The sequence below is a fragment of the Artemia sp. Qi Xiang Cuo genome, chromosome 21 (assembly GCF_049724085.1).
Source record: "Artemia sp. Qi Xiang Cuo chromosome 21, ASM4972408v1, whole genome shotgun sequence".
Classification (NCBI taxonomy): domain Eukaryota; kingdom Metazoa; phylum Arthropoda; class Branchiopoda; order Anostraca; family Artemiidae; genus Artemia; species Artemia sp. Qi Xiang Cuo.
The window spans coordinates 19908458-19930511 of record NC_142814.1 but is presented as its reverse complement, the minus strand read 5'-3'; the positions used below and the strand labels follow the sequence as shown (position 1 = coordinate 19930511).

The following is a 22054-nucleotide window of genomic DNA, read 5'->3' as shown; positions in this document are numbered from 1 at the left end:
GTGAAAGAGGGACTGCAAAGTATCTAGGTTCAGTCTTATCAAAGAAAATGCAATGATAAACTTGAATTTTCTTTGAACGGTGAAAATTGCATATATTACCATTACTTGCTGTACTGAAAATTTACTTGTATTCTAATGATTACCACAATTTCGTGGGGATGATGGTGAAATATATAATAGATAGAGATGTCAAAACTGAAACAAAGTACAATACGGAAAACACAAAAATGACCAAAAAATAGAGACACAAAAATAAAGATAGATAAATCTACAGATCAAAGACCCCTTGCCATAAAGGTTGCAGAAGGATTGCCCAAGGAAAATAAGACATAGCCTAAGCCACAGCAAGAAATAATAGCCTGCTTCCTTTTAGACACACCTCTGCATTTGCAGCCCAATTGACTGAGTAATGTACGATACAAAAAATGTAAAAATTGAATTGCATGTTACTCGGTATAATGTAATAATGTTATTTTGCAGCATGGTTGCCCACCCTAGGGATTTATCACTATTTCTAGTATTTTTATGTTACATAAAAATAACTAACTCAGCGCGTACATCATCAGATAATTTAAGTTATCAATTAAAAATGAGATTATTCTCCTTGAATGCCACCAAAAGATCCATTTCATGAATTTCATATTTGGCACCAAATTAGAGTATCTGACATGATGCCATAATCTTGGCTAGTTTCGTCATCCCACAACATTTTTCAAAGTTTCAACCACAGACACAACCAATGGAATATTGCCCAGCTAGCTAAGATTACGGCAGCATAGTCTGTTTAGGCATCAAATATGAAATTGATGAAATGAGCTCTTTTGGTGGCATTCTTGAAGAATATCCTCATTTTTTAATTGATAATTTTGAAGGTCAACTTCTACGAAACAAATCATGGAAATATCTGTTCTTAAGTCATTTTCACACAGGTTAGAATTAAGAAATAAACCTAGATCAATTATTTGTAAAATTAAACTATAGGACAAAAATCATAAGAAGAAACCTAGGCTATCCTTTAAATCCCTATTCAACCTTTCAAAATTAACCTCTAATAGCTACTGTTATTGTAGTAGGATACTAGCCTACTAGTACTAGCCTACCAGATAGATAGGGTAGTAGAAAGTAATCTAGATCTTTAACTGAAATATTGGATTACAACATATCTAGGCTATGTATTATTAAAATAAAACCTTGAGAAACAGAGCTACTGCTGAAATGAAACAAAATTAAAGTGTTTTGAGCCTCACAGATTTGGTATGAAGGCATATTAAAGTAGTACAGCTGGAATAAACATAGGGCTGGTCCTCTGTATAGCCTAAGGAAACAAGTTAAGAAAGCAATTCTTACTTCATAATATGCAGAGTAATTGTAATTAACATTTTTTGCAAGAGGAGAACCTTTAACTTCACTTCTTTCACTGTTCTACAATTTTATTTTAACAAAATCCTGAAAAATAAGCTTGAATTCAACTTCATTTTTTGTTTTAAAATAATCTATATTAGGTTAGATTATATAAGTCAGGTTAGGTTGGTAAGATGGCACTTGGGTGTTTTTTTATAAAAAAATTTCAAGACTTAGGGAATGGACACAAATATTTAAAAGTATGATAGTAAAACTTGAAAAAGAAGTGAAGATAAGGATTCTCCCCTTGCAAAATATGCTAACTAAGATTATTTTCCATATTTTTAAGTAAGTTTGGTTTTTGTTACATGTTTCCTTATGTAGAGGACCAATACTACAATTATTCCACCTACCTATCTCCATCCTTCCACCTCAAAGAATATTGACCTTTAATGACCTTATAGGCTACAATATTTTTTTTTATAAATATAAGACCTCCAGAAAATGTATCAACTACTCAAATAAGGCACAAAAAGTGCTCTTGAGACTTGTACCTTTGCTCTGTTCTGATTTATAAAGTTTTAAATATTTATAAGTCTATTTTGGGTAAATTTTTACCAAATCGTATTATTGACTGACAAATAAAGTGAATATACCACTTGATGCCTTTTTTTATGCTCTTTCCAAATATAATAATCATTTTTGTAGGAAATGAATTTTAACCCCCACCACTATATAGCCTACCAATTCAGGATATATATTTGTACATTAAGGGGGTGGGGCAAATTTTATTTCTGGTGTAAATGGGAGGTAAATTTAAACTTTACCTCCACCCCCTAACATGCAAATAAGTACCAAGAATTAGTATATAGGCTAGGGATGGGAGTGAAATACATTTCCGACAAAAATGAGTTTTACATTTAGAAAGAGCATAAAAAAGGTAGTGGATGGTATGTTTATTGTGTTCGTAAGTGAATAATATGATTTGGTAGATATTTACCCTATTTTGATAGCAGAGTATGTCAAAGGTTCAACAGAAGGAAATGTATGAATAAAAATTGAGCATTACCACTAGATTCCTTATTTTATGCTCTTTCTAAATACCATATTTATGTTTGTGATAATGCACCTCCTCCTTGATTGCCCTTGATAGAGCCCAGGAATATATACAAAACTAAAAGGAAAGAGTAGAATTATCAATTAATAATAAGCATCATGTTCTTAATAAGCAAATTGTAATGTTTCTCTCCATTGTTGTCCACATTTTCAAATAATATTTTTATTCAAACTTAATTCTATTTTACTGTGCACACTATGTTTTCTTAAGTCAAGATTACAGCTGCTTGTTAACAAACACAGAACAGCATATCACAAGATGAAAAACAGTAAAGAAAGCTATTATCTAGGGCTATATCTTGGACAACCAGGGGGGAGGGGGTGAATTGGAATAAAAATGAGTATAGCCTAATATATGTAAAGAGCATTAAATAAGGAATCTAATAGTAGGTTAAGGCTTTTATTTTATTGGCATGTTTTGATCTACAAAGCTGTTAATTTCTACTGGTAACCTGTTTCTTTGGTTTTTACTTTATTTTCTGTTTCTTATTTTGTGATAGCTAGTTTTTAGTGTTCTTACTATTGCAATGAGTGTTTGTATTATATAAGACAAGTATTAACTTACCATTATATACACTAATAAATAAATAATGGCAGATAAAGCCAAATGAAAAAAGTGAACAAGCTTTTACATATAGTCTAGGGGTATCTGGTCTCATTAGGAAGACAGAGAGGGGGGGGGGGGGTAAATTGTCTCCTAGCCAATAAATTCAACCTTATTTTATGTTAGGGCTAATGATACAATTCAAGATGTTTAGCTTTTCTATCTCTTGGAAAGCAGTTGGTTTAAGAGAATGACACTTTCAGGAATAAACTAAGAACCCAAATTGTTCCCTGGTAAGGTGTTTTAAACCTCTTATCAGAGGCAATAGTATAGTATTGCCAATAGTAAAGGCCATACAGCTCCTATGTTTTATTATTTATTTACTATTTTTTCCCTGAGGCACTTCATATGGAAGGTGTTGTTGTATAAACTTCAAAGGGGGCTCATTCAATTGCAAATTGAGAGTTCTAGTGCCCTTTTTAAGAATGAAAAGTGATTGGAGGGTAACTAACCCCCCATGCCCTTTTTTCCCCAAATACAGCCAATACAAGTTTTTAGGTTGCCGTTTTGCTAAAAATAGTTCAAAGATCATATAACCAAAACTCCAGGGTTGACCCAATCCCCCAGGGGCAGGTGTTGCAAGTTATGCCCTGGGGGAAAATAGGGTTCTCATAGAAGGGATGCTTGTATAAACTTCAGAGAGGGCTCATTTAATTGGAAATGAAAAGTTCCAGTACACTTTTTTAGAGTCAAAAGAGATTGGAGGGCAACTAGCCCCCCATGCCTTTTTCCCCATATGAGTCAGATAAAAATTTTGAGATAGGCATTTTGTTAAAAATAGTTCAAAGGTCAGATTACAAAACTCTGATGTCAACACAACTACCCAGAACCCAGGGACAGGCATTGTAATTTATGTCCTGGGGGCATATAAAGTTCTTATGGAAGGGATGCTTGTATAAAATTCAGAGAGGGCTCATTTGATTCGAAATTGAAAGTTCTCAGAAGTGGATCCAGGATTTGTTTTAGGGGGGGGGGGCAAAATAGGTTGATCCAATAAACTTGCATTAGGAGCAGGTTTAATTAGTGCAAACTTGTGTTAATTAAGTAAACTACACTACTTTAGACTATGTTAGGGGGAGGGGCGCACTCCCCCCTCGCCCCTCCCCTGGACTGCCACTGAAAGTTCTAGTTCACTTTTTAAGAGTCGAAAGTGATCAAAAGGCAGCTACCCCCCCCCCCCAGATAAAAATTTTGAGATAGACATTTTGTTAAAATTAGTTCAAAGGTCAGAAAACAAAACAAGATAAAAATTTTGAGGCAGCCATTTTGTTAAAAATTCTTCAAAGATCATGTAAAAAAAAGTCCAGGGTTGACACAACCACCCAGGGCCCAGGGGCAGGTGTTGTATGTTATGTCCTAGGGGCATATAAGGCTCTTATAGAAGGGATGCTTTTATAAACTTCAGAGAGGGCTCGTTTGATAGGAAATTGAAAGTTCTAGTTCACTTTTTAAGATTAAAAAGTGATTGGAGGGCAGCTAGCCCCCACATCCTTTTTTCCCCAAATACATTCAATAAAATTTTGAGGTAGCCATTTTGTTAAAAATAGTTCAAAGATCATATAAAAAAAATCTCTGGGGCTGACACAACTCCCCGTGGCCAAGGGGCAGGCATTTTAAGTTATGTCCTGGGGGCAAATAAGTTCTAGCTCACTTTTTCAGAGTTGAAAGAGATCAGAGGGCAACTAGTCCCCCCTCCATGCCTTTTCCCCACAAATATATGAGATAAAACTTTTGAGATAGCCATTATGTTAAAGATAGCTCAAAGATAACAAAAATCTGATGTCAACACAACACCTTAAGGCCCAGGGGCAGGCATTGTAAGTTACGCTAATTGAAAGTTCTAGTTCACTTCTTAAGAGTCAAAAGTGATTGGAGGAAAGCCCACCCCCCACCAATGGTGTTCTTTCCCCAAATACATCTGATAAAATTTTGAGGTGGCCATTTTGTTAAAAATAGTTCAAAGATCATATAACAAAAACTCAGGGCTTTTCGTTATAAATAGTTCAAAGGTCAGATAGCTAAAATCTGATGTTTGGTTAGTTCACTTTTTAAGAGTCAAAAGTGAATGGAGGGCAGCTAGACCCCCCCACCCTTTTTTCCCCAAATGCTTCAAATAGAATTTTGAGATAGATATTTTGTTAAAAATAGTTCAAGTCAAATACCAAAAACTCTGACGTCAACACAGCCCCTAGGGCCTGTGGGCAGGTGTTCTAAGTTGTGCCCTTTGGACATTTATGGTTCTTATCAAAGGGACACTTGTATAAACTTCAGAGAGGGCTCATTTGATTGGATATTGAAAGTTGTAGTTCACTTCTTTTAAGAATCAAAAGTAATTGGAGGGCAGCTAGCCCCCCCCCCCCTCCAACGCCCCTTTTCCACCAAATACAGCAGATAAAAATTTTGAGATAGCCATTTTTAAAAAAATAATTCAAGGGTCAAAACGAAATTTCCTGTGTCAACATTCCCCCCCCCCAAGGAGCCAGGGCAGGTGTTCTAAGTTATGCCCTGGGGCATATATGGTTCTTATGGAACTGATACTTGTATATACTTCAGACAAAGCTGATTTGTTTGGAAAGGGAAAGTCCCTGTTCACTTTTTAAGTGTCAAAAGAGGTCAGAGGGCAACTAGCCCCCCCCCCATGCCCTTTCTCCCCAAATGCATAAGATAAAAATCTTGAGATACCTACTTTTTTAAAAATAGTTTAAAGGTCAGATAACAAAAACTGGTGTCAACACAACCCCCCAGGGCCCAAGTGCAGTTGTTGTAAGCTATGCCTTGGGGCATATATGGTTCTTATGGAAGGGATGCTTGTATAAACTTCAGAAAGAACTTAATTGATTGGAAATTTAAAGTTCGAGTTTACTTTTTAAGAGTGAAAAGTGATTGGATGGCAACTAGCCCCTACACCTCCACTCCTTTTCCCCCCAAACCCATCCAATAAAAATTTTGAGATGATATTTTTGTTAAAAATAATTCAAAGATCAGATAACAAAAAATTTGGTGTTAGCACAACCCCCCAGGACCCTGGGTAGGCATTGTAAATTATGCCCTGGGGGCAAATATGGTTCTTATAGAAGGGATGCACATATAAACTTCAGAGAGAGCTCATTTGATTGGAGATTGAAAGTTCTAGTTGACTTTTTCAGAGTCAAAAGAGATTGGAGGGCAGATAGCCCCTCCTGCCTCCACGCCTTTCCCCCCAAACCTATCCAATAAATTTTTTTGAGATGACCATTTTGTTAAAAATAGATTAAACATCAGATATAAAAACTCCAGGGTCAACACAACCCCCCCCCCCAGGGCCTGGAGACAGGCATTGTATGATATGCCCTATGAAAGATCTTAAGCCGAAGCGGCCAGCCATGACAAAAAACCAACAAATCTAAAAATCTCTAAAAAAAAAACAAACAAACGAGACTGTGGCCAGTGGAGAGAAAAGAAAAACAACAGAAACAAAACAACGCGGATATTTCGCCTGTATTCAAACAAGGCGTCTTCAGCACAAAAGACACAAAAAAAAAACAAGATAAAACTAAAAACCAATAAAACCAACAAATTTTCTTAAAAAAATTGCAAGAAGGAATCAGTGATTCAGAAATATTTTAAAATATGTACCTATTTTGGAACTGAAAATGAAACAAAATTAAAAAACAAATTAAGCCTAGTAGCTTTAAATCACTTAATTTATGAACAAAAACAGAGACGTTTTCAACTGTCTAAGGACTTAAATTCTGTTGAAAATTTTTTAAGAAATAAACATCCATCTGATATTTTTATACGAATTAAGGAAATACCCCTGAGATTTTTTTACCATGATTTTCATTTGTCCAAGGTTTGATTGTTTCACACGTTTAATAAACTTTTGTTTGGAAAGTTCCAAGATTCAGATGTTTTTTATCATTGTTTTTGTCTGGGTCCCGCACTTAAAAATTGTTCTTCGAAAACTCTTAATATTCAACAGGAAGCCGATTTGTTGAAAGGTTCAAAGTTCTGTTTTCCAACACCAGTCTCCTATTCAAAAAATAATTTCAAAGGTGGAGTCAGGAATTATGGCTTCTATAGATAAGGTTGATACTCCTCAAGAACTCAGAGCTGAGATCGTAAGAAAACTAAACACCTTTAATATGAACTTCATTGGTAAAGACATTTTACAAAAAAATGACATTAAAATACTTTCTGATTTGAAAAAGGATAAATTCTTTACTATCACCAGAGCCGATAAGGGAAACACGATCGTAATTATGAACACTGAAGATTATAATAATCAAATGAAATCCATTATTTTGAACACTATTACATACAAAAAACTTGATTTTGATCCTACAGATAAATATGTAGAATCAACAAGAAAGGAATTAGAGTCAATGAAAAATAATTTTCACATTACCCCACAGTTTTATAACAAATATTATCCTAGGGGTTGTTCAGCACCCAAGATCTATGGTCTACCTAAGATTCATAAGACTGGGTCCCCCCTCCGCCCCATCGTGTCAACTTGTCTGTCACCTGTTTCAAAATTAGGAAAATGGTTGTCGGTAGCTTTGCGTCCACTTTTGGGAACACAAAAATCATATTTAAAAAATTCGAATGATCTTACTAATAAATTGCGAAATTTCACGCTGGAGGAGACTTCAATTCTTTGCAGTTTTGATGTTGTGTCCATGTATTCAAATTGTGATTTAAAAAGATGCGAGGATATTTTAAAAAGTAAATTAGAAAAACACTCTAATTTAATACAGATTGTGAGGTTAGCCAGTTTGGATATTGATGTCATTATGAGACCAATTATTCTGGTAAATGAATTTTTTTTCTGTTTTGGTTTTTGAGGGGATTTTTATAGACAAATTTTTTGGGCTACCTATTGGGGCTTCTCTCTCTCCTTTATTGGCAAATCTATTCATAGATGCTATTGAAACCTCCGCTATAAACAGTTTTAGAATCTCCCCTTGTTTCTGGGGTAGTTTCATGGATGATGTGGTATGCGTTTGGAAACATGGGTTGGACTCCTTAGACCTTTTTTGTAAGCATTTAAATAGTTTTGATAATAATATTAAATTTACACTTGAATTTGAGGATAATAATAAATTACCTTTTCTGGATATTTTATTAATTAAAAGGGATTTCCATTTACTTTTCTCGATTTACAGAAAACCTACGCACAATGATAGGTATTTAAATTTTCATTCTTGCCACCCTATGTCGGTGAAAAGGGGGTTGTAATTTCACTAGTGGATAGAGCCTTTAAAATCTGTTCCCAGGAATTTCTGGATTCGGAATTGTTATACTTGAGGGATATTTTATTTTGTAATAGTTATCCAATTAAGTTCATTGATAAAATAATTGAAAATAGACGGGCCAAACATAGCAGTAGGGTTATTGAGGTTTCTCAGTCTTTAGATTTAGTTGTATCAAAAACCTTCATTTCATTACCATATGTACCTGGTTTGGGGGAGAAACTTTCACGGGTTTTACGTAAATTTGGTATTGATACATGTTTCCAATCGCTGAGGCCAATGAGTAGTTTTTTTAGTTCTGGTAAGGATTTAACTCGGGGAAATTTAGTAAGTGGGGTGTATAAAATTCCGTGTTCTTGTGGGAAGTTCTATATTGGTAGGACTCACCAACAATTTGTTGAAAGGTTTATTGAACACCGTAATTCAATAAAAAAACCCTACAATTAAGCAAGCCTCCAGAAACTTTCGTTTCAGCTTTAGCAGAGCATAGTTGGCTTCAACCAGATCATTTTGTAAAATTTGATGACGCCTTGGCTATTTCTAATGATAAGGGTTACACCCAATGGGCCCGGGACGCCCTAGAAATTAAAAAACATATGTTTGCTAACCTTTCCATAAATAGGGACACGGGTAATTTAAATATTGACCCAATTTATGATAACCTTCTAAAGAGTGAATCAATTGTCAATAAGGGAGTAAAGATTTTAAATAATCACCAGGGGACTATTTTACCTGTTAGACCAAAACGATTTGCTTCAGTAATAGCTAACAAAAGGATTATTTCGCAACTGAATAATTAAAGTAATTTACAGTTTTTTTATTTTTCCTCAGTTACTCTGGTGTCCTCACTGAAGTAACTTATATTAGCATCTTTTCCCTACGTGGATTAGTTTGCGCCGATTGTACATTTTTGTTTTTTTTTTTGATGGTGGTTTTATTGGGTTTTATTTTTATCTTGTTTTTTTTTGTGTCTTTCGTGCTGAAGACGCCTTGTTTGTATACAGGCGAAATATCCGCGTTGTTTTTTTTCTGTTGTTTTCTTTTCTCTCCACTGGCTACAGTCTCGTTTGTTTTTTTGTTTTTTTTTTTTTTTTTTTTTTTTTTTTGTTTTTTTTTATAGAGATTTTTCTCTTTGTTGGTTTTTTATGATATGCCCTAGGGGCATGTATGGTTCTTATAGAAGGGATACTCGTATAAACTTCAGAGAGGGCTCATTTGATTGAAAACTGAAAGTTCTAGTTCATTTTTAAAGAGTCAAAAGAGATCAAAGGGCAATTAGCTCTTCCCCTACGCCCTTTTTCCCCAAACCCATCCAATAAAAATTTTGAAATAGCCATTTTGTTAAAAATAGTTCAACAATCAGATATTAAAAAGTCCAAGGTCAACACAAACCCCCAGAGCCCAGGGGCAAGTGTTTTAAGTTATGCCACAGGGCATATAAGGTTTTTGTATAAGGAGAGGTTGTGTAAACTCCAGAAGTGGCTCATTTGATTTGAAATTGAAAGTTCTAGTTACCTTTTTATGAGGGGGTGGCCCCTGGATCTGCCACTGCTTTGATATCTTGTTTACTTTGATGTTTTCTTTACTTTGTTATTTTTTTACTTTAAAATTGTTCCTTTAATACTAGGTTTGATACTTTGATGAACATTTAATGTTGAAAAAAAGTTTGATTTTGTAATACGGAATTTTTAAAAACTTGAAACTTTTTGCAATCAAAAACAAACAAAAATTATTAAAAAAAAACTTTCCGAAAAAGAAGTATTTCAAAGAAAAATAAAGGCTATTTTAAACTTAAGATCAGCAAATAAAAATATTTGTTAAAATTCAAACTCAAAACAACCAGAAATTACTATTAAAGGATAAATTAAACCCAAAATGAACAGAAATTAGATAAACTATCAATACAAACCAACATACAATTGATACTAATATAAATGAATAAATCAATCTTAAAACGAGTTTCACTTAAATTGAATATGCAAATCAAGCTTGAAACAAACAAAAAATCACTACAAGCAAGAGCTTGGGTATTGCTTCCTTCTCTCACTGTAAAAGTCTAAAACCTACTTTGTCATTGGCACTTTACTGAAAACGAATTATATTACAAATATTTTCTTTTGTACTGAATATTGAAAATAAACGTTAAAATTACAATAATATTTTTAACTGATGAGCTTTCAACAATTCATATCATTATGCATCGACTGTTTAATTTAACCCATTCGTTCTATCTAAGATTGTTCGAGACAAATATAGTTTCTTTACAAACACGAGTTTGGATGGTATCCCCTTCTGTAGTTGTAAAAACAAAAGGTCTAGTGCGTTATTGGTGATTCATTGAAAACTATTTATATTACAAAAATTTTCTTTTCTAGTTCTTACAGTTTTAAAAATGAAAATAAAATTACAGTTAAATAAGATTTTGAACTGATGGATCTTTCAACAATTAATGTTATTATATACCATATCAAATATTCAATTTTATTTTGTTTATACTTTCCAAGAATCCAAATAGAAATAAACTAAGAACCCAAATTATTCCCTGGGAAGGTGTTTTAAACACCTTCAAACCTTGCAATTCAAAACCTTACAATTTTTATTTTTGCGTCTTAGCATTTTATCAGTTTCTTGTTTAATTAGTTAGCTTATTACACTAGTTGCTGGTGATGGTAGAGATCTGGTTGGCAAAGACAACTTAAATTGCAATTGCCCAAATTTAATTGATGAGTTAAACATTGTTTTCTGTGCTAAGAACAGTCTGAGAAGAAACATAAACCTAATGATGGTAAAATGGATAATGATAAAGAAAAAAATATTCTTATTATGATGCTTACAATAAGATTGCATAGTTAATGCATTGTTGTGTTTTTAGATTCAATTTGATAGTTGTCTTAATGTGTATTTTCTGCATTATAACTTATTGTTTATTATCATCACTACCTTCTTTTTATTTGTAGACATTCTTGTGAACATGAACCAAGGAAGATACTTGTCTATATTCCTATGATAATTATAATTAGAAACCGCCAATGTCTTTTGCAAGGTATTATGTATCCACAGAACCTTATGCGATCCAAACGTTGGTAAAATTATAGTTAGATACCTCACATTATAATAATTATACCCGACTATTATTTTTTCGAAGTTACCTCCCACCTCTTTAAACCGAATGTTGTCCCTCACCCAAAAGTAAAATCATGCCTATGCCCCTCTCAATTATTTGATATTAATTTTTAATTGCTGAATGTTAGAAATTAATGTCTTGTGCTTGTCATTTTTTCTAGCACAGTGGTAAACACAACATCTAGCCTGTAGTAGATCACAAACCATATTAATGACTGGAAAACCCTTGATACGAGGTGTTGAGGGTCTATTCACAATGATATTTTACTAATATCAAGATTTAGGGAGTACTAACTTGAGTCAATTAAAATTACCTGTTCAGCAAAAGGAAACCAGAAAATTCTATGAAAAGTATGATTGGCTCACTGTTGTGACTGGGCCTTAAATTGTGTGTTATTAATCACTGAGCAGATAATTTGTTTCTGCCTCTTTTAGATCACATGAATGGACTGGGATCTGATGAGCTTTACAACTATCTTTCCCGAGAGGGTGATGCGAAGCTAATTTGTAGCAGGATCACTAAATGGTTTCTTTTAAGCGACAGGCGATACAAAAGATTGGAGCCGTTTATTTTGGAATATTATGATTATATACCATTTGGATTGGTGACTTTTTCAAATGGACAAGACGTACGACTTATGGTAACTTTGATACCAAATGCACATATACCTGGCTCTGTTATGTAAGTGTATTTTTAGACATAAACTTATAAGCAAACAAATTAATCTTGGGAAGCTTGGAAATTTCAGGGCCCAGTAATAAGGTTGAATTTTTTTGTTAAGGAGACTAGGCTGTTTGAAATGGAATTAAAAGTCACAATAATGACATTGTTCAAGCAGGGCTCTGAAACCAGGGGCGTAATTTGCTATGGGGCAGGGGAGCAACTGCCCCTCCCAGACCTTGGTTTGTCCCCCCGGCCTCGGTTTGTCCTGCCCCCCAGCTGAAATTTAGTTTCTTCAAAAATATTGTCAAAACTAAGATGAGCTTACATAATTTAAGCATCAAAAGGAACGGATCAGTTTTCTTTAGTACATATTTACCTTTATAGTAGGCGACTATAAAGTATTTTTATAGTACTTTTATAGTACTATATAGTAGGCCTACTTTCATGGTACCATATGGCTCATTTTTCAGTTTTTATTGTCATTTTCACTTGATTTGGAAAAATAGACTCCATCTTTGCCCCCCCCCCAAGATTTTGACGAAATCACGCCACTGTCTGAAACAAGGGTGCCTTGAAAGGTTTCGAAAGGTTTGGCCAGATATTTCTCACAGACTTTTGCTAAGGATCTTTTATGTTGCCGTTCAATAGACCATATATAAAAGAATAGGCCTAAACGTTATAAAAGATTGACTCAGCCTCACTTTCTAAGGCTATAATGAAAAAAAAATCCCTGCTTATGTCAGGTTTTAGGAATTTATGATAATATACTACAGATTTTTTTGGCAATCCATTCAGGGCCAAACAGATAACCCAATATTCTAGAATGGTGTTGGAAGATGTGATAAGAAAGGAAATAGGAACTTCTTGAGGGGAGAGTAGAGACTGAAGCTTTGAACAGACTAGACGGTGAGTCATTAGTTGTAGTTGCTTTCTTTTCTTATTAAGGGGATTCTCCTTGTATGTGCATAGGGTTTCTATTTTAAGAAAATATGTTAGGTATGATCCTCATAATAGGTTAGCATTACTGTTCAAATATCAGTTCTGCAGCCAATATAAGGTTCTGGAGGAAGGGGGACTTGGCCCTTCTCTTCTATCTAAGAAGTTTTCCGAAGCCTTGAAAGTTGATCAATTTCAGACCAGTTGTGAACCTTTTTTGTGATATATTACACAGCTTAAGTGCATTTAGTTATGTTTCTGAATGTCACTACTGATCATATATTTCCCAATGTGCCTTTCTGAGTAAATAAACTGTGGAGCTTCACTGGTTCGATACATCAATGAGCACAAAACAAAATAAGGACTAAGATAGTCACAAAAACTTGTACTCAAAAAGGGTACCAATACTTTGGCAACAGTATCTTCCAAGCTGTCTTTTGCACAAAGAGAAGCACAGAAATAAAGGACAGAGGAAATAATAACCTTGTTTAACATAAACCTTCTTTTCACTGTTTTGATTTTTTCGTCTTTCTTCTGTTTCTTGCAATGAAAGGGATGTCCTTCCCGAAATATCAGTAATATTTTCTATTCGCTTTTCGCCACTTCTGGTTTTCATTATGACTTATAGTGGTACAAGAAAAATTTGCCTTTTCGACACTGAGCTTCCAGAGCTCTAAGAAATTTTTGTCACTTATCTTTGTTGAAAGCTTGTGCCATTTTATAACAAGAGCTCTTAATAGAATTTTCAAGTGTTTCATTCTAATGAAAAAGTTTGACTTATCTATTTATTTTCTTTAAAAAGGTTTTAAATACTAATTAAACTAGGTAAGACAATATATGTAGCTAAAATGTATCCCTTGTAACTTTGCCCTAGTTAGACTAATTGACATTCGCTGTTAGGTAACATGGATTTACAGGTCTCAATATGTAGCCTTTAATTTACCGGGAAATAAATCACGAATACAATAGGTGGACCAAATTCCAAGTTTGGGTTAGTTGGGATAAGGTTCAGTTCAGTTCATTTATTTACAATACATAACATCAATCCAAGTGGCTGACCAAGAAAGACATGAAAGCAATTGATACTGGACCACATATATAAATTAATTAAGAAAACTGTCCACAAAATAAGTTTTTCAAAGAGAAGTAAAGAACTCCATTAAACCAAAATGAGCAAAATAAAATCAGATAATCTATAAAGCATGAAACTACCACAAATCAGCATCGATAAATAAATGAAAGTAAAACGAACAGAAATTACAATAATTAACCGAGTCAAACTTAAAACGGGAAGAAATCAACATGAGTAGGGCTTAAACCCCATATGCCTTCTCAAGGCCAGAACAAAATTTGCAATTTACTGAAACAACATAAACGTTATTACTTTTGTAACTTCAATAAATAAAATAATATTAACATATTGATTACTAAATATCATTATATGTATATTAACCTGACAATGCACATTCATTTGTTTTTTTTTTCAGTAAAGTGCAAATTATGTTCTGGCCTTAAATTTCTTTAAAGTCCTTTAAATTTTTTTTTACAGCATCCTCCCAACCAGACCGAGTTTGCTGAAAATATAAATTTTGTAATTCCGGAAGTCGTAACAAAAATGCATACAAACACATTTGATGTGTTTTTTTAAGTTTTTTTGACGTGCAAGGTTTGGTTTGTGAACTTTTTTTTGCTCATTACTAGTCTTTCTTTCAGGTTTCTCTTTGAGGGGCCAAATGGTAATGTACTCTATACTGGTGACTTCCGGATGCCCATTGGCGAAACTCGTTTATTTCAGTGCTTCCGGACAAAAGGAAGTCTTCCATTTCAAGAAAGAGAATACAAAACGTTCAAGGTTTGGTTCAAATACTTTCAGTTTCTTCCCATACACGAAACAAAATGTCAAAGTAATTTCACCATCTTCATTATGTTTTGTACCTATAAGTTTCGGGTGTATTCCTGAACTCAATTATCATTATTTTGCGTATGTAATGTAGTTGTGTGAAGTGTTCTCTTTTTTTCTTTTGTTGGTTATTTACTCCGCTACCTTCATTTGTTCTGTAGTGGGCATAAATAAAATATTAATATACTATTAACGAATTCTTTTTACGCACGTACATAAAAAGTACATTTCTGATGCAAAAAATGCTCTTGGCTTAACTAAACATTGGAAGGGTCACAGCTGAGTTGCTTAATCTCCTTTTGGTATGATCAGAAAGGAAACTAGCTTTAAAAAGTGTTATTTAATGATAATAACTGTTGCTGAATGAGAAATCTTCATTCAGAAGTTATCCAATTTCGTATGGTATGGGGCTGTCGGAATAACACTATTTTGGCCTTATTTGATTACTGTTGTATGGTGTCTTATTTCCTTGTTTGTCCCATCGTTTTGTTTTCTTCTCATGCAACTCTTGGATTTTGAGCCAAATTTTTTTTCTTTTCTTTTTATTTGCTCTTTCTAATATTAATCACCTATTTTAGTCTTTTAAGTATAGTTAATCTTGTTTTTCTCGCTACTTAATTTCTTAATACCGGCTAAACACTGTATGAATTGCATGCTTAGTAAAAACCACTTTACCGATTTACATTTGCAGTTTTAACTAAAAATGCAGTTTTAACTAAAAACCTAACTCAGTTTATACCAACCTTCAAAAATATTTTTACAATAGTGGAAACTTGACTGGGCTTGCTTGACTTGTATCTCCTGCCAGGTGATGTCCGGCGTAGAGTCATGTCTACCTCCTTCATCCTCTTTGGTCCGTAGAGAGTGCTTTTTCTTCACTAAGTGTGATGTTTGCCTACGCGAGGACCTCGGACAGGCTTTCAGACCATCAGCGAACCCGCGGCAATTGAAGCAGATGCCTGAGCCAGCATAGGGTTCTTTTGTTATTTGGAGCGAAAAGCAAGACTGCTTAGTCAGCTGGAATAACTTCTCGCTGCTAACTAAATCGAACCATAACAGATCTCAACACTCTTCATGCTCTTTGACCGAAATAGAACAATGGTTTTGAGGATTATTTCTGATGTTTGCTATGACTTAGCTTGATAGAGTATCACAGAGCTGACGACAACCTTGAAAATATGCAGTTTCTAATTTCTCAAAATCAGAAACTAATTCTTTTTAGAAACTCTGTCTACCCTATTCGACAGAGTAAGCCTATGCTGTGGAGGAAATTAGTGTTATTTTTGATACTCTGGGAAATTATGTTTCCTGTTTGCCTATCGCTAGAGACAGAAAGATTCAAAAAATTAAAATTTATTTTCTCATGAAAAAATTTTGTTAGATCTTATTGGGTTTTGGTTAAATGTGGCTGTGCTGGAATATATTGTATCTAATTTCAGGCAATATACGTAGACGCAACATTCTGTAAAGCAAAGATAACTAACTTTCCATCACGAACTGAAAGTCGAACAGAGCTCTGTAAGGCCATACAGGATTTTTTAAGAGAAGAAAATATTATTGTAAAGCTCACATTATCAGGTAAATTTTATTTTCATATGAATTAGTACTAGGTAAACCCAAAGTGTATCCTTATTTATTCCAAGTTCTTCCATCTCATTAATTTTTGAATTATTTACAGATATCATAAGTTTATTGTAATCGCCTATAAAATCTATATTTACTCGCATGAACATGTTCACAAAGGGGGGCTCGCTCCCTTGAAACTTGAAACAGGATAAAGTATCATGTATATTTAAATCTCCTTCTTGACCAAACATAATTTACTTTCTTGTATATTCTGTGAATAGTTCTTTTTTAGAGTTAGGTGAAAATATTTGTTTTTAAATGAAAGTAAATAGTGACATAAAAAATTGGAAAAAAGAAGTCATTCTGTGTAAAAGGGCCGAGGGAATATCTTTGACTAGTGTTTTCTCAAAGCAGTTTTGATTGCAATAAAATGTTGCCAGCTCCAGCTGTTGCCAGAAAATATTGGTGTACTGCTGCACCAAGCCGCCTGAGGCCATCACAGCTAGGGACGCTCGACCTGCTTTTTGTTTGGCCCTAGACAGTTGGCCGACAAAAACAATATTTGGTAATCTGTTATGTTTTATCCGCAGAACGTGCCCTAGCCATCTCAAATTTTCTTGGAAATAAACCACGTTTTTCTTACAGCCTACTGTTTGAGATACTGTCAGTCAATTTCTCTGGAAAACATCTAGTAAATCTTCCTCCATTTTATTCGGAGTGCCCACGCTCCAGAACCATGCTTGATCACTGTCATCACTGTAGCTTTTAATATCATAGTCTCTGTTCGCAGACTTATCTTCCTGTTCTTCAAAAAATTTTTAACCGGTGGAAAAAAACACCCTGGCCTTGGCTATACTACTTTTAATGTTTTCACTGCGCCCACCATCTTTACTAACAATACTACCTAGGCATGAAAAGCTGTCCACTTAAACCATCTTCTCGTTACCCAATATCACCTTTTCACTTTCACTTATTCCTAGTCTTGACTTAGTCTTCTTAACATTAATTTTCAAACCAGAATTGATTTTCAGTTATTAATTCTGAGTGTTTTATTTACCCATGGTCTTTGAAAACATTTGAAATGAAAACTATTTTAGTTCAAAGCAGATGCATCTAAATGAGCTATGAAAATATCTACCATGGGCTGCCTTCCCTTAGTAGCATAATATTTGTAGGCATGAATTTATAATGAGTCGGAGGTAATAGGCTGGAGATTGTCTGTGCAGGATTTCGACTCTTGTTGATAGAAAAGCATCGCCAAGTGCTGAAAACCATGTTGTGACCAAAATGAGCCCAGGATTAGCCAAGGTCCAGACGGAGCAACAGTACATTTAAAATTAATTCTGCTGTTGTTGATGTCTTCAAATCGAAAAGATACACCCATGAACAGACGCTAAACTGGACTTGGATTTGACTTGGCCATAACCTGTTCACCTTTGGTCTATGGCCAAGAAGCCTATAAATTTATGGAAGGACGTGCATAATCAATATTGATATATTAGAAATCAAAGTAAAGAAACATAAAGGAACTCTTAGTACACTGACATTGTACCACTTCCGGAAGATTCTCTGGTGCTGGTAATTTAGCTCTCAAAATGCCGAGACATACATTTTCAATAGAGACAACTTCCAACCCCAGTAATCAGGGTTAATCAGGCAGATATATATTGCCACTTCATGACTTCCAAATTAGATCGACAAAAGAAGTTCTTTTCAGCATTTAATGGCTCTGCCTGGATTAAATTACGGGCAGCTGCAAGATGTGTATTAAATTCGTGTACCTATACATCAGTCAGAGTCCTCTCTTTAGATTTTGCTTTGTACAGTTTTTCCTGCTTTCACACTCCGATTGTCTTGATCTTAGAATGGTAAGATCCTTCTTACTTCTTGAGACCTGCATCTTCAATTGTGGACACAAGACGGCTGGTTTCCCAACCCTGTACAGTTTGGTTGTAATATCAAAGCTCGAAATAGCATGACCAAGAAGCAAATATTTAACTACTTCTAGTTTAGTTACATCATAGACTTGATAGCTATCTCATCTGCATCTATTTGAAATATTTCAAGCCTAGCATGTTGCAACAGAATAGCCTGAAGGTTATTCTGTTGTAAATATCTGTTAAAATGGCCTTTTTCTTTTTCTTTTCTTCTTTTTTTTTTTTTTTTGTAAAAATAGATTGTTTCTGTATTTCGGTAAAAACGGAAAAACTGAAACAGGTTTTTTTTATCAGTTTCTCTTTCTGTTCGGTTTTTTAATTGCCATTTTTTTTTTACTTTTTCTGCTTTAGCCAATAACAGAAACGTTGCCAAACCGTCCTTTTGAGTTTCTGAAATTTCTGGTAAGCTTAGACCACATATTATTCTGCCTGTTTCAGAGTATAAGCAACTAGTTTTCCTTGGAAGCCTTTGGGATAGTCATCCCTAGTGGTTTGAAAAATATATGGTGGTACAGCTCTGGCAAGCTCAGGAATTTTCAGTAGTACACATACAGAGAAGGATTGTCTGCTATTTGCATGCCCCAAGTGAAGTAATTTTCTCCAGGATATTTAGGATCATCAATATTTACAGAAGAGAAAGCAGATATCTCAGTTACTTTGCTTGACAGCGGGGTGGCATATCTGAAGGGTGCCACATATGTAGTGTAGCTTCAGAGAAAAGTACTCAATTGCGCATGTTTATGCAATTTTTTTCGTTTTTTAACATTCAACTCTTGATTCTCGTCTCATTCCTGCTGCTATATTTTTGGACGTCTAAAAAGTTTTTAATTTCTTGACCCTCCATATTATATTCTTCAAGCTATCTAATTATGGTATAGTATTGAATGCTAGTGCTTGGGTTGATTCTTATTTGCCTTAGAGGCTTATTTTCGTTGATTTTCTTTTTTCCACTCACCGTCTCAGGTTGAGTTTGGGGTCCCACAAGGCTCAATCCCAGGGCCGGCTCTGTTCTTAATTTACATTATTGATCTAATTTTTAGACTATGAACAGAAAATAAACAGTTTGCTGTCTTCAATGTCACATCAAATCTTCCCATGCCCACACAGTTAGATCTAATTCAGCTGGTGACGACATTCTTGTTACCCTTACTAACGATAGTAGCCTTGGTACTGCTGTCAGAACAGAGCCTGATATCCGTAACAAGTTGAGTATTTTGTTTGGGGGAGTAATTTTACGGTTCAATGCTAATTGCCTGACATTAAATGGGGCTAATTCGAGCTTTCTGATTTTCTTGTTTATTTCTCACGCTTGCCTCCAACTTTTGTAGATTCATGTTTGAAGAGGTTATCTCATAGGACCTAGTGATCGTTTTGTTCGTTTCCTGGATGTTCTTCTCAATGAAAATTTCTCCTTTAGGCATCATATTAATCAAATTAAAATGATGATGCCGAGATATCTTGGAAATCTTAGAAAGCTCAAACGTGCTTTTTTGGGTCAATTAAAAAAAATCTTGTTTCAGAGTATAATTCAGTCTCACGTCTCTTATTGCCCCACTATATGGATGTCAACATTTGCTTTCCTTCTGATTACACTCTCTATGATATATGAGAAAGCAAGAAATCTTACCCCTGAAACAAGTAGTTCTATTACTTATATCAATAGTATCAATATCAATATATTATATCAATAGTAATATTGTATATTCCAGCGGCCCTTAAAACTAGATCGTCTCTTGTCTGTGGCTATTCTACAAATTGTCTTCCCAGTAATATTACAAAAACAGTATATGATAGTCTTTGGATTCCATTCAGTTCATCTGTCAGATCAGACTTCAACCCCCTGAATGCTTGTCATTTTGCCTGGTATAATTTCCCTGAGATGACTAGAAAATTCCCCTCCTTTGGTGCCTTTAAAAGAACCGTAAAAGTATTTTTGATGTTCGTTTTTTCTTTCTCCCGGTATTCCTGGTGATAGAGCCTTGCGGGGAAGGGTGGGGTATTCAGGCTGGATGTTTTTGTTGTTGGAGTAATAAACTTTATGTTAATCTTATTGTTTTCTTGAACGCACTCTACCAGCTATTTTTTCGGTTTAAAATGCTAAAACATATTGAACTTTCTTCACTACTTGACATTTTATTCGTAGGTTCTTTTCTTCACAGGTTGACGTTTTCTTTGCACGCTCTTTTCTTCACACGTTATATTCTTTAAAAAATATCAAAAAGGCTTTATATTAATGAGGCTGCCAGTAGGGAGCCAGGTATTACTCCGACGGGTTACCTCTACTGCCATATATGACCAGTCTAACTTTACCTAACCACATAGACAATGTTATTGATCTACTAACGGTACTTGATTTCTAGGAATTATGCGGGACTCTAAAGAGATAGAAATTATATTTTAATATGGCTTCTCTACTTTAGTGTCAGAGATAAATTCGGGAATTAATATTCTTTCGAAGCCTTAATAGTGTAACTTGGCATAAATTGTAGAATAACAACACTAGTATCAATCTTTGGAAACGGTTAACGGTGACAAGAAGATTTTGCGACTTAACTTGGCTCTACTTTACGAATGTAATCGGTATAAAACACAAATACCAATCGAGCAGTGTTGCCAATATAAAATATGCTTTTAACAATGGAGCATGCTAAAAAGTTGATACTAATAGAGATTTAGATGCCAAGAAAAGAATTTTAATAAAGAAATTTTGAACAGTCCTTAGAAATCCTTAGAAATGAACTAGTGAGACGATTATGTATTTGAACATCAAGGACAGCAACCATCAATGACCCTAGCCATCAAAAACCTTAACCTCCAAGGTCCCCCCCCATTTTTTTAATACTTTTCATTCGCGCGCTTGAGACACAGAAGGTCCCCTCTCCCTCAACTTTTTGGCCCCCCCCCCATTTTTCTTATAACACTTTTTTTGCACTTGAGACACAGAAGGGCCCACTCCCCCTAAACTTTTTGGCCCCCCCATTTTTTATAACATTTTCAAATATGGCATTTAGAATGTTACCATTTTTTAAAAAAAAGTCCCACCCCACCCCCACCCCCATTACATAAAATATTTCCCCATTATGACTTTTGTATTTACGAACCTTACCGCATCAACTATTCATGCAAACATCCACCAATAAAATCCATATTAAAAGAAATTTTCGCCACTATAAAAATTAAGACACAGCGAAAACGGCTTTTTCCAAACACATTTTTGATCGATCTGCTAAAATAAATGGCTAGAAACAGTTTGCAGACGTTCACGAAACGTTGAAAAGTTGATTGTTTGTATATTCCGGGTGTCATGTGAAACAATCGTGCTTATTTCCACCAGAATAGACTGCACTATTAGCGACATCTAATAATGATAAAAAGTTATATCATTTTTTAGGAGTGAACCAAAGCTCCTTTCAAATTAGCTAGTGAAAATATTAAATATTTTTTGGGGGTGGGGGATGATTCAAAGGATTCATTGGGCATATTCTTATACCATTCTTTTTTCAAAAATAGCCAGTGAAAATATTAAACAATGTAGGTGAATTATGAGAACATTAATATTTTAAGGAGGGGGGTTTGATTCAAGGGCTCATTGAGTACATTTTTACATCTCGTCCAGAATTTAGTGCATTATCA

General features: G+C 34.5%; 1 protein-coding gene across 2 annotated transcripts in view; it reads left to right on the top strand.

Moving 5' to 3' along the window:
- Positions 1-793: 793 nt before the first annotated feature.
- The window catches only part of LOC148939324 (uncharacterized), a 47345-nt gene continuing 26084 nt past the window's right edge, over positions 794-22054 (top strand). For both annotated transcript variants that reach the window (XM_089106769.1, XM_089106768.1), the window contains exons 1-4: positions 794-929; positions 11854-12100; positions 14732-14870; positions 16358-16496. In XM_089106769.1, the coding sequence (XP_088962895.1) occupies positions 812-929; positions 11854-12100; positions 14732-14870; positions 16358-16496 (643 nt within the window). In that variant the 5' untranslated portion in view covers positions 794-811. The remainder of the gene's footprint in view (positions 930-11853; positions 12101-14731; positions 14871-16357; positions 16497-22054) is intronic.